Below are 13,620 nucleotides of genomic sequence, written 5' to 3' on the forward strand. Positions count from 1 at the left end.
AGGTAACCCCTGGTATGTGAGCAGGAGAGAGGCCTCTGGAGTTTTGACCTTAAATATTTTTCCTGGGATGACTGTGCTGGTGTCTGCGCACGTAAGCAGCCCAGATTCGCTCCTGAGGTAAGTGCTTGCATTCTGCTTCAGTGTCTGAGCAGATCACAACACAGTCCAGGGCTGGGCAGGAAGTACTGTGAAACTAGAGCTATGATTTGACCATAAATCAACTTCATGAAACTTAAGAAAAACTATCTAGTGCCCTATATAGTAACGCTATACTTCCTTTCCTAGTTCTCTGGTCAAGGGTAGCCCAGCTTTTTAAATTTTCTGTATGTAACATAAAACCATCTAAAATTCAGAGTCTCTACGGAGGAAGTTTTGATTTGCTTCTCACCGAGTCTGAAAAACCAAAAAGAGACTTGAGTCATATTTGATACACAAACACCTGGACTTTGGTTTTTAAAACTGAAGTACATAAACAGGTAATAAATCAGGCTATTAAAGTATTACACATTAACAACGTACAGATCTTTTGGTTTTACAGTGATTTTGTCTGTATCGTAGAGTGGCGTATTTTCCATATTACATACACTTTAAAAGCATTTACAAGTGGATGTGGACCTGTTCTGCTCCTAAATTTTTCACAGAGGAAGCTCATGTTACATGACACTATTAATGTGCGTCTCATTGTTCCGCTCACAAATCTGCAATTAGCAGGTGGGAATATATATTCTGCGATTTATTTTAAGCATCAAGCAATTGAGGAAGTGAAAGCAAAACTCTGAGGTGCATCATGATTAATAAAACACAGTTTCATTTTCCTATCAATCAGGTCATTTTTCAAAGCTGGCAAAAAGGCTGATGATTGACATTTACTGTAACGAGTCCCTTTCCAGCATGTTACCACCTTCTCCCCCCGCTGACACACTCCTCTGACCCCTCTTCTGTTTTACACTTTCGCATTTCCCCCTGCCATCTCCTCGCCTTCCCCACAGACACACTTGCATAACGCTCTCCTCCTCTTCCCAAATATTTTCCTTCACCTTTCACATGCTCCCCTCTCAGTTACTGGTGTTTTCTCCTGCTCCCCACATCCCTCTGCCCTTTTCCTGTGCTGGGCTGTCGGAGGTGACTGTTCCCCAGAGGATGCCTGACCTCTTCATATTTGGGGCAGAAGACTAAGCGCAAACTCATTCCGTATGGAGCATCTGCGAGTGACAACCCAGGACAAGATAATGTCACCCTGGAGGGCAACTTAATTCAGGAATTTTTCACAACTTTTTACAAATAGACCTAGTTTAATGTAGTGGAATATTTATGGGAGTTGGCGACGCTGCCAGTGGCTGGAGTTCAGGAGAAGGCAAGCTCCCTAATGTTTCCTAACCCCCGACTTAGAGGTTAATTTGTGCCTTGGTGTATGTTACAGCTCGTGTCTCATTTTGTTTGTTCTTTTGTAATCCACGCTCCACAGGAACAGAAATTCTCATAACCACAGAAGTGCATAAGCCTGTCTTTTAGTCCTGTTCTTGGCCTTAGCTGTAGTTTATAAAATGAAACTAATTATTAGGGTTTGAGCGTGGTAGAAGTTTTCAAGAACTCAGAGTCCAGTCACTATTGGTTTAGATCGTTCTTTAAAATCTGTGCCAAATCTGCCTGTGATTTAATTCCTCTCGTCTTCACCGAACCTAATGCGAAGAGAGATGTGGTCAGCTGAGCAAGCAGGGGCAGCAAGAACTGCTGCAGCTATCAAGCTGTATTTTGTACAACATCTCAAACCCTAAAGCTATGTGTTTAGGTTCTTTAAAATCACAAGCAGTAAGTCAGAGAGAGAGATTTAAACCGTAGGAGCTCATCATTTCCACCTCCGAATCTCTTTTGTTAAAACTGGCTAGCAGGGTGATGCTACGGTTGCACGTAGGCTTTAAACTGAATTCGCAAACTCTGTTCTCAGTTGCCGCTGCATCAGTGCTGCAGCCAGGGGGGAGCTCGGTCCCTCAGGAGCTCCCGCTGAAGCGACGAGGGCTAGGACTGCACCTGCACGATTGCTTACTGCCAGGCAGGTCATCCTGGGGAGGTCCTTTGGCATGCTGCACACGGTGCTCCTCCAGGAGACAAGCGCTCCGACAGCTTTCACGGTAGAAGAGCTGTTACACCTCGGCAAGCAACAGCGTAAGTGCACGGTTCCTTGTGCTAAGAGATTCCTTCGCTTCTCATTGTGCTATTTGTGATGTGCAGGAGGCGGCCCTCGCAGACTGCCACGTTCCCACCTAACCGCTTCAGGCTGAGGCTGCTCCGCTCCTTCTCGAGCTTGTCTTTTGAGGAGTTGGAACTATACTTCCGTCGGAGCAAGGAACTGTAAATATCCATAAGATATTTTGATGGCAGCCACTTTATCATCTTTTCCTGGCAGTGAATATTTCTTGCTACCCATGTGTTTTTCTGTCTGTATTGCTGGAAATCTACGCTCTCAGCTGTATTTATTTGGTAACACTTTGTGTTCAACCTACGGTTTTCTCTGATGGCTGTTTTACTGGTAGAGCCAAGAGTTTGCAGAGAGATTGCATTAAAAAGTATAAAGTGTAAGGAAAAAAAACCACAAAATAATAAATCCTTTTTTAGTTATAGCTGTTTCCCTGAAAATAAGTTTAGTTTACGTTGTTTTATGTTTACTACATAAATCTATCTTTTTCCTATAAAGTGGAAATTCTTGAAAAAAATAGCAGGATTTTTTTGTGTAGCTTAAGGACAATATTTGAGAGTTGCTTAAAAATATATACTTAAACCTCTGTATTTGACATAAGCTATGCAGTGACAGCCCCGTGTGCTGCATTCCTACTCATTCGGACCCTTGAGCGAGCCCAGGTTTTGATGTATGTTGTGAAACCATCGCTGCGTTTCAGCGAGCTGCAGCTCCCTGGCTCTCCACCTTTGCAGCTGAGGAGAGACGTATGTTGTCTCTCCCACTCCACATCATCGGCACAGGATTTTCAGCAGAGTTGTCAGTGCTGAAGAAATGAACTCGCCAGCCACAGCAGCACTGTAACTGTTTAATTTCGCGACGGAAAGTTTTGCTGAAGATGTAGTAAATAAAAGGGTTATACGCTGTTGAAGATTTGGCAAACAGACAGGGCAGCAGCGTAACAATGGGCTGCAGGGAATCGCTGGAGTTAAATATGGACCAGAAGCTGGCTGCTGCGTACGGTGTCCACGAGCTCAGGAAGCCGACCGAGATGAGCACAGCCATCTGAAAGGGAAACAGGGCTTCAGTTCTCACCTTGCACTGGCTGGGTCTGATTCATGGTGTGTGGGTGAAACCACACCTGAAACAGCTGAAATACCTGAAACTGTATGCTTGCTATGCTGTGACAGGAGCACAGGTAACGCTAGACAGTGCATCTATGCTTTTATTCCCACCTAGCAGATCCACGCTGTGCGTTTCTTATCAGGCAGTAGTCGATTTCATCTCCTTCCCTGACACTGGCTGCAATATGTCATGGGAGACACACAGCCCAGCCAGGAAGTACAGCAACCAATAGACTGGCCTGTAGAAAGCTCGGGTTGATTCTGCTTTCCCACAAGAAATGAGCAACCGAAGTGCTCATTTGAAAAATTGTTATATTAAAAAATCCCGTTTCCATACAGAACGTCTGTGTTGCTCTCACTCAGAATAGCCACTCAATCAATTCAATATACATAGGATGACAGAACAAGACCTTCACCCCAACTACAGCATGAATGGATTCAACAGCTATTCCAGCATGAACGGAAATCTCTGTGTTAATGAAAATCATGGGTGCAACTGCCTAAAGAAGGTTCAGCAAGCTGTGTTGTACCTACAACATATAATCCTGATCAAGCTACTGAAACGACAAGGTTTCCAGGAGCGCCCTGCTCCGCTGAGGAGTGCGGAGTACGGGTGAGACTGGAAACACATCTCCACCTTTGGTCAATACCAGACAAAAGCAATAAAGGGTCATCACGAACCACGCATGAGCAGAGCCCGTTCTCTGCAAGCTCCTGACTACTGCAGACTCTTCTCATCACTGGGATAACTCACCAGTGTCAGCTTCTTCTCCAGTTTAGCCGCATTAGGGATCCTGTCAATGTTCTGGATCTCTTGGTACGCTTTATGAACCTTCCAGGCAATTCCCAGGTAACAGGCAACGATGGTCAGCGCAGGCAGGACTGTGCACAGGAGGAACATGCTCAGGATGAACGAAAAGCCGTTGGAGGAACTGTGGAACTTGCTCCAGGCTATTGTACAGGAGATGCCAAATGGCTCAGGACCGTAGTAGCCCCAGCCTACCAAGGGCAGAATGGCCCAGAGCAAGGAGTAGAGCCAGATGAAAGTAATCAAGACACGAATAGTGTTCCTGGTGATTTTGTTACCTGCAACAAAGAGGAAGAGCAAGCATATATGGACCTCATCTCAGCAATGTGTCTTTTGCCATAACTTCTCCAACAGAAGGATGGTGGCTACAAATATGCCTGGGCTGCTGCTGCAGTTCCCAAATCTTTGGTCTTCTTGAGAAACGTAACAGAGAGGGTCCATGGGTTGGGTGACACCTGAGTCCAGCCCTCAGTGCTGATCTAAAGTTTGATAAATCAGGCAGCTTTACAAGATCAAGTTGACCCAATATGGACCGTGCTCCCAGCCCAGGAATGCCAGGAGGACACTCCTTCCTCTCAAGTTTCAGTATGTCTGCTTGCACACAAATGGGAAGATAGGACAGTCTGGTCCAGCAAAAAATTTGGGCTCTGCACCCTCAGGTAGTTTCAGTGGTACTCCTGAGAAGTGAGAAACCTCACTGTTTAATAAGGATTTTAATCAGATCCTTCTAGGAACATTAGAGGTTTGATATTGGAGTAAAAGTTGAGGTTTATTCCTACAGTTATTGAACTGATACTCCACGCCGTATTTGGCAAAGTACCCCTCTGAAACATAACAGCCCAAACGCACCACTACAAGGCTACCAGAAACCTAATTACTTACTATTAGATTTGGATGAATTGGTGACAAGGAATCGGATCACGGCCATGGCACACAGGGTCATCATGCTGCAGACACCAAAAAGGAAACCCATCAGGGCATAATATATGCAGGACGCATCTCCTCCCAGCCAGGCGTGGTTCCAGGCGGATGCAATGGCCAGCGGATACATGCTGATTGCCATTCCAATATCTGCTACCGCCAGGTTGACTGTAAGCAGCTCCGGTGACTTCAGGAGGGAAGAGCGCTTCACAGCTGTAGCAAGGACGGCTGAATTTCCAAGGATTGTCAGGATGGCTGGAAGAGAAGAATCAGCACAGACAATGATATCAAATAGTTAGCACACCTGTGAAATGCTTATATATAAAAAGGGTGTGAAAAATGCCAGTCGTTAGCCTGGGACTGAAGTCCAGAAGACAGGACAGACAGGGAGACTAGCCAGAATTCAGCATCTCCCAGACCAACACAGTACTGTGCTGATGCTTTGAAAACACGCAGGCGTGTATCTGCTATGCCCTGCTATGAAACCTTGTCCTTCTGCTGTCGATGAAACTTGTTCTCTTAGATTGCAGGTGGGAAATACCAATTCTGAGAGCTGCTACACAGCTCAGCATCCTCCCCACCGCATCCGCTGTTTTGCTTCAGCCAGCTCTTGGGTTTCACTTCCTGCCTCCCTGCTAGACAGGGATTTCCCAGTCAGGCTGTGTTTCCACTGTGGACCTGCTAATGGAAAGAGCGCTTCAGATTTCTGTTCACAGCCCCCTGCAGTGCTGGCCAGCCTCGCCGACTGGGAAATTTTGTCATATTAATAGTAGACCATATCTTGCCACTTGCCATCACCACACCTTAGATCTTCACTTCCATGTCACACCCCCCTCTCCAAGCACTATATCCCACCCATTTCCCTGAGGCTGCCATCATGTGAGTAGCCCACACCCGTTTGCTCCACTCTCTTACAGCATCTTGCACACGCACCATCAAGTAAAATGGGCCTATCCACCTTCATTTTTCTCTGGTAATAGCCCCACTTACTTCTCCTTCCTACTGAAGAACTGCAGCTGTCCTGCCTGCTTGTCCTCTCCTCTCATCTGGTGCCCTCCACTTCCCAAAGCCTTCCCTCTTCGCCATGTATCTTCCACTGGAGCCCAGCACAAGCCTTCTGGGCTCTGACCTGCCTTGAGAGTCGGCATGTGCTGGCTGGGCAGCTCAGGGTCCTGCCTGGTCAAGCGGCTGAGAATCCCTATGTGCCGCCGCTCAGACACCCGCGCTGCTCCGGTGGTCTCTGAGCGCAGCGAGACAGACCATAGAAATTGTGTAGCCAGAGGCGTGCAACAGACCAGAGATTGCTTGGCAAAAGGACCTGTCAGATGTACATTATTCAGATATGCCATATGGCTTTGAAGCATTCATGACCACGGTGTCAAAAGTACACGAATCAAACAACCCATTTTCTCTTTTCTTTCAAGAGAACGTTGTGCTGGAGCTACGTTTTGGTCAAAGGTTTTCCCGAGAAGGTGTCCTCTGGAGTCAGAAGTGAAGTAGGGAAACAGAAAAAGATTCTCTCATGTTCCTGTCGCTGTGAAAGCAGACAGGTTGCATTTGCTCTCAGATAGCCCATAATAAAGTGCCCAGAGAGGAATTAATAAAGGCACATGCAACAAAATGGAATAAATACATTGGCGTAAATCCAAGGATGGGCAGATGTGCCAAGAGAAAGCCTTAAACAGGACAAAGGTACAAATCAGAGACCCCACGTTCCTCATTCACTCACTTCCTAACCACACGCGTTCGCTTGTCACCTCTGCATAGGCTTGAAGAGTTCCCTGGGCTCTCAAGAGCTGTGTGCCAGCAGGCGCAGAGGCGCCCACGGTGGCTTGGCACGGGACCGCTTGCTGACAGAGAGCGACCTGTGGCTGGGTGGGAAGAGCACCCTCCTGCCAAACGACAGCCGCAGGCTGGGAGATCCTCCGGCTTCAGGAGGAGAATGAACCCAGTTCACTTTCTTCTGAGAGCCCTAATGGGAGGAAGTAGCTCTTAGTCTTACCGTCAGGGGCGGACATCCAGGCCCACCCACTCCTTTACACTGACAGACGCTATTCCCTTCCATCCCACTGCCTGCGAGGCTGCTGGATGGCGCGGGACGAAGCTGTGCAAGAGTGGGCTAGTAATCTAATAGCGGAGAGACTCATGGTGAGCGCTGCAGCCCATGCCCTGGCCTTGTTTCCTAATAAAACATAATTTCAAGGGACAAACAGGCCTTGCTGCAGCCCACAGTGAGGTGGCAAAGCTAAGGATAAACACAACACGGTTTCCAGTTAAGCTCACTGCTTCATATATGGGATGTAGCAAGCCTGGCTGCCACACGGGGCCCTTGATCCGATGCTGGAAGCTATGCCTGAAGCTTAGGTGCCTAAAAGCCCTTTAGGAGAGGTGTGACGCTGTTGCATGGTGGCACAAGAGCAATGTCAGCAAGGGGAGCCCCAGCCTCCAGCCCTTTGTTGCTGCCCCATCCCATTGCCTCTACATATTTACGTTTGTGTGAGAAAGGAGCCGGCATGCTGAAGTGGATTAAAAGCAAAACCCTTCATTGTTTTGCAGATAGTGACTTTCCTCACCCTGAGTCGCACTCTCTGCTGCCAGCACAACTGAGGGGACAGCACAGTGCTCTGCAGTGCAGTCAGTGAGGGAAGAGTGTGCAGGGACAGGGGCGAGATGTGAAATGCTAAAGCCCAGCATTGCTGCCCAAAGCCTCTCTATTAAAGCACATAAAAATATATGCTTGTCTTTCTTAAATGCATCTCAACCAGCGTTTTCAAATCAGCTGAGGGGAGGAAGGTACTTGCATCTTAGCAAAATTCAGTTGGACTGCACGCCTAAACCAATTCAGCTCCTCTCTAACCCTACACCGATGGTAAACAAATCACCTGGGTACATGCAACAGTCAAGGAAGAAAATGCTTAGCTAAAGCCACGCTGGAGCAGACTGGTACATATCCCCACTTGTATTTCATTGCAAATCTGCCTTCAGCAGGGCAAACACGCCGTTAGAAAAAATCGAACTGCAGTTTGGAAACCCTTTGCTATTTTACACCAGTTTATCCTACCAACGCACAGCTGCTCTCCATGCCTAATGACCATCCTCCCCGCAAGGGCCAAACCAAAGTTGCTCTCCCCTGATCAGTCTCACGAAACGGGCTGCCTCATCTCTCAATTCACAGGGCTGCGATGCCAGGATAAGCACAGACAACTTATTTTGAGTACTTGTGATGCCGCAGAGGCAACCTTATGCTGGCAAGCCTTCAGCATCAAAACAAAACATTGCAAATCTGAGAGTGGAGATTAATCCTGGCATCCAACCGACTTGAAGGCGATAAGCAGGAACCTGTGTGGAAATAGTTTTTCTGTCGTTTCCCTCCAGCTTCCTCTGGGGCTGCCGGTGCTGACCACAGCACAGACAGGGCAGCCCCGGTGTGTCCACTCCTAGGCTTGAAGCAAACAAGCAGGTTGAGAAGGCAGAACTCACCTATGATCAGGAGAAAGACTCCAGCCCCATAATCCACTACCGGGTGGAGTTTGGAAATGTATTGCTCCTCCATTGTCCCTTGTGGAAGTGGGTGAAAGTTTTAAATCAAAGGCGAAGTGACCGTAGGGGCAACGAGACCCTTCCTCGAGGCTTGCCTGCTGCAGATGGGAGGCAGGCAGTCGGGTGCTGTCTGTGCGAAAGGACCCTTCTGCTTTCTCCCTCCCTCCCTCCCTCTGTGTGGCAGGGGAGAAGCCTGGAGTGAGAGAAAGGCTCCCTCCCTGGGGAGGCAGAGTGAAAGCTAGGCAGAGCCACTGCCAGAGCGATCCCGCCTGCCCGGCTGCCTGGCTGGCAGAGCATCTCTCCACCCACTCCCTCCTCTCACACCACTCTGCTCCTTGGCTTGTCAAGCAACTTCACAATGCAAATCCCTTCAGACTACCATTGCTGAGCAAAAACAATTGTCACTCAACCATCAGCAGCCTTGGAAAATAAATCCAGGCAGGGGAAGGAAGGTTGGGAGTTTTGTTTTCCAGCTTTATGGCTGCATATGGAAAATACAAGTTTGGGGTGGGGGGGATCTCTGTGTTGAAGTATCAGAGGAAAGCTGTTTGCTGCAGGGGCTCAGACGGGTCAAAGTCGCACCACCGAAGGCAGGAGTGCAGAGCTGCTCCAGGGCAGAACTGGAGGATGCTCAGTCCGGTGCGCACAGCAGAACCAAGCTCTGCTCACTCTAGCGACACTCCAGTATTTTTACTTGGCAAGAAACACGAGCAACACCTCACATCCAAGTTTACATTCTCCTTACAATATCTGAGCCTAAAATCATCATAATGTTCTCTCGGTCTTTATAAACAATGCTAAGTTTTGCTCCAGGCTCCAAATATGTGTTACAGGCTCATCTATCAATTTACATATGCAGGTCTTGGTTTTGGCGCACACAGTTTACAGCTCTGTAGTTGCAATGCCACTAACTTGGCTTTTAGCCTGGGCAGCACCCAACCAGCACATTGAAGAGCTGATCTCTTCTAAATTATTAAATTCTGGTACCTGCATATGCTAAGCTGCATTAGCATCATTCTCTGCTTGGCCTATTTTACTCTGGTCAGACACTGGGAATTTTAAGATCCCCAAGAGCACGTAGGCATCTCATGCGCAGCCTAGGTGGAATCTAGGCACTTAAGTATAGCAGTACCAGCCTAAATTCTGAAATCCTTAGGAATCTGAGAGGCTTTAAAAGCTTTGAGCTTCACCAGAAAGCAAAACTGGCCGTGCACAGATACACTGCCACCTCAGCTTTGCTGCATGTCTCTGTGCTTGTTCCCTGCTGACTCTGTCTGGGACTTACACACCAGGGATCCCCGCACTGAAGGCTTTGAGGAGTTTAATTCAGCAACCAAGTACATGCAGCAACACACATATAGCACGGGGCCCAGTAGCACTCACAGCCTTCTCAGAGCACTTTTAGGATAAAAGCTTAGCCATCCTCCTTGAAATAGAGAAATCGGTTCCCTCCTCTGGTTTCAGAGACTTGAACACCTGTTTTTCCTGCAAGAGTATTTTATTCTGCAGTTTATAGATGCATTAGGGTGAGGAAAATGCCATTAGAGAAAGGTGCTTTCCTCTCCACTTGAAGCTGGATTGCACCACACCTAAGTCTCATTAGAGGGAGAGAAAACAAATGGTATCTCACTCTCTGATGCTGAGGGGAGCTCTTGCTCCAAAAGTTGTTAATATATTTTCCAATGAACAGCTATAGCATAAAGAAATATGTGGGGGTAATGATGGTTCAGTATTGGCCACTGGCTACAGCTTCAAAGTGAGCCAGTCTTACAGAGGTGTTGCTCAGGGTATAATTACCACTTCTGGGAAATAAAATCCCTGTATCTGGGGCCGTGGCCCCACATCAGGGTTCCCCACTGTCAGCATGCTGGGTCTTACGAGTTTTGTTCTTACTAAATCTGCCTCCAGCACCGAAGAGAGAACTTGGATACAAAATTCAGAACTAATTCTGCTGTCACAAACACAAACCTTTTTTTTTAAAGGAGAGTGAGCACTACTAAGAGTTTGGTGGCTTCATTAGCCCATAGCAATGCTCCAGTTCCCAAGTCCTGCTGCAAGGAGCTGGATGTAGGCACGATATGGCAGAGGAGAGCCTAGAGGGAATGCCTATTTTTCTATCAGAGAATAGATACGGTACCTCCTAGTTTTATCAGAGTGGTTTCAAGAGATGCTGCAACCTAGTGATTCCCATCCTCAGAAACCATTTTCCTGTGCTAAACTACTCCTTGACTGAGGCTGGCTTATGTGTAGTCAGCCCGAGTGTTTCTGAAAAACTCCCCCAACCCATCTCGTGTTGCTCCAAAGTCAGTAGAAGCTCAACAGAGTCTGCATGTATTCGTGGCATAGATAAGTACTAGGAGACGGAACAGTCCACCAGTTCTCCAGAGCTTATAAAATTCTAATTCAATGACAGAAATTGCTGGTCTGAGAAATCTGAGCAGAGAAGACAAAAAGATTGCAAAGTTCCTGTTTACACTGGACATCTAGGAAGGGATGAGTTATGAGCAGAGGGAAGACCAAAGGATAAGAAGGGACTTTGACTCTTATCTGGGTGAAGAGAGACTGATGTTCCAAACCTCGACCCAATGAAAAGAGGACACAGAATCACAGAATCACTGAGGCTGGAAGGCACCTCTGAAGATCATCTAGTCCAAGCCCGCTGCTCAGAACAGGATCAGCTACAGCAGGTTGCTCAAGGCTGTGTCCACTTGGGTTTTGTATATCTCTAAGGATGGAGACTTCACAATAGGTGGAGCTCCTCTGTGGGCAACTTGTTCCAGTGCCCCTCTGTGGTCTCATTCAAAGTCTCGTATGGTTTTTGCACAATGACACCACCTAACTCAAGAAATCAAGCACCTACTTATTAGCTGTTCAGTGCAGATGTCCTTCACCTTCACCTTCAAACTCTGTTCCTTGGCAGTGGATAGTCAGCTGAATGTGTGTGTTTGCTGTAATGCCTCTCAAGCCTTGGGTGTATAAGCAAATGAATATCAGTTTGGACTAGAAAGGTAGGATACATACAATATTTATTATAAAATTAAGTTCTTATATCAGAAAAGGCTAAAAAGGGGCAGATACGATGTCTCAAAAACATGCCTAATAATGAGAGTCTTAAATAGCTTGATCAAATCAGTGTAGTCTGTTCAAGAAAAAAAAAAGGTTACCATTTGATCCCATTTGGGGAAGAAATGTCTGCTAGAGTCAGCAAAAGACACAGTAAATTCTGTAACAGAAAGTAAAATATTGCTGCATTCTGGCAATTAGTCCAGTACAGTGCACACAAAACCATAATATTGGTACATTAAACAATGCCAGATCACCACAAAGATGCTGGAATTCAACTGTTCACCTTGTTAAATTCACAGAACAGTTACTGGCAGTGTTTTGGGCTGGCCCAACTAGCACTGTCCTAAGTCATTCCCAGGCACAGGTCGGCTAAAACAGGCTCATGACCATGCCCAGTAGGCAGTAAGGCCATTGATTTTGAAGACAAAGCGACACTGCTTAGTTCCCTGATAGAGATGTTGCCCAGTGTTTTGCTCTTATCACGGGTGCAAACATTTAGTTGAGATTCTGAAGGTACAGTTGTTAGATGAGAAGTGACTGTTTTAAAGGATCGTTAGTGCTCAAATAGAGCTTATAATTCTGAGAAAGGAAATTCTTTGGAAAGATTCCTGGCCTGTGCTATGCAGTCAGCTCACCTATCATGTCTTTTTGGCCTTTCTCAGTGAAAACACGACAGAGGGCTCAGTCCAAGGAGCCTGATGTCACTCAATCCAAGACAGATCTCCTGCTTTCCCACTTGTTGCATGGTCCATCCTCTCACTACTGAAATAAGATATTAAATTTCTTCAGGCAAGCAAAGAGAAACCAGAGGCAAGATTAAAACTTTTTGCTGAGAATTTAATTACTCCCTGGAGACCCCATTGGCTACATGAAGAGCCTAGGCCTCTTCCAACTTTTGTGGGCACCTTAGATTACACTGTGTGGATATTTCATTATGGTTTAGATGGCATTTCATTTATTGTGAAACCCTGAACTTAGCATTCACATGGAGCGGGATTACATCAACAGTTCAGTTATGAAATGGAAGAAAAGAAAATAAATGATTAAAACCAGAAGAGTTGACTGATCCCAAACCCAGTGCATTATTCATGTATCGTTTAACAATAGCAAGTTGTGCCCAGCATTATCTTTCTGCACTTCAGATCAATCTAGATCATCTGTTTACAACCAAAGCACAGTCAAAGTTTACACATCTTGACAGACATGATTTTTGGAGATCATATTGTGGAATTGTTTTGTGAAATCTGCCTTCAATTTAAGGAAGTACTCTTTAAATTAAACAGACGGAAGAATAAAGTCGCTACCTACTCAATTCAGAAAGGTTATGTGAAACTTCAAACAAACACTGAACTCACCATGAAATCATACATACATACGTTTTTGATGTAAATATATATACATGTATATAGACCAAGTTCCTGTTGTTTATGTAAAAACAAGGTATGGGCTGACTAATTACTCAAAGCTACCAAGTTAGAACATCCTACAACTTCATTCTTCCTTTCCACAGGAAAACAAAAAAAAAAAGGTAAAAAGAGTATTCTGAAAGCCTGAAAGGCTCTGAATCTGTAGGAGCAAAGGAATCATTCTGAATTATCAGTGTGCCAGGATGTGGTAGTTCATTTTGCAGAGATAAAATGTCTCAATGTTTGGAGCTGTTTCTGCCAAGAATATTGGGTTGAGTTTGGTATCATACACCAATATCATTTATATCTCCTGATACCTGGAGAAGGCTATGAATCTATGTCCATATCTGCACAGAATGCATGTCTACAAAAAATAGCCATGTACTATTTAGAAAAGGAGCATGGCTTCGCTATCCTGTTTGTCTCTGGCTGCGCTGTCCAGATCTTCTCTTCTGTGAGGACTCCAAGGTTTCAAGCTGAGCAGAGTACTGCAGACAGTCTATTTGGGCAGTCCCTTTTGAGCCCCTTCTCCTTGCTTCAAAACAAGTCTGCCGTGATGCACACTCAAGATTTTTCATTAAA

General features: G+C 46.1%; 1 protein-coding gene across 1 annotated transcript; it reads right to left on the bottom strand.

The window, feature by feature from the left end:
* Positions 1-426: 426 nt before the first annotated feature.
* On the bottom strand, positions 427-8,816 carry LOC142055706 (opsin-5-like). Its single transcript, XM_075089827.1, has 4 exons — positions 8,507-8,816; positions 4,988-5,281; positions 4,052-4,383; positions 427-3,238 (listed from the first exon to the last, which is right to left on the bottom strand). The coding sequence occupies exons 1-4, from the start codon at positions 8,577-8,579 to the stop codon at positions 2,891-2,893; spliced, it is 1,047 nt and encodes a 348-aa protein (XP_074945928.1). The 5' UTR covers positions 8,580-8,816; the 3' UTR covers positions 427-2,890.
* Positions 8,817-13,620: the final 4,804 nt, after the last annotated feature.

The sequence above is a fragment of the Phalacrocorax aristotelis genome, chromosome 3 (genome assembly GCF_949628215.1).
Source record: "Phalacrocorax aristotelis chromosome 3, bGulAri2.1, whole genome shotgun sequence".
In the NCBI taxonomy this organism is placed as follows: Eukaryota; Metazoa; Chordata; class Aves; order Suliformes; family Phalacrocoracidae; genus Phalacrocorax; species Phalacrocorax aristotelis.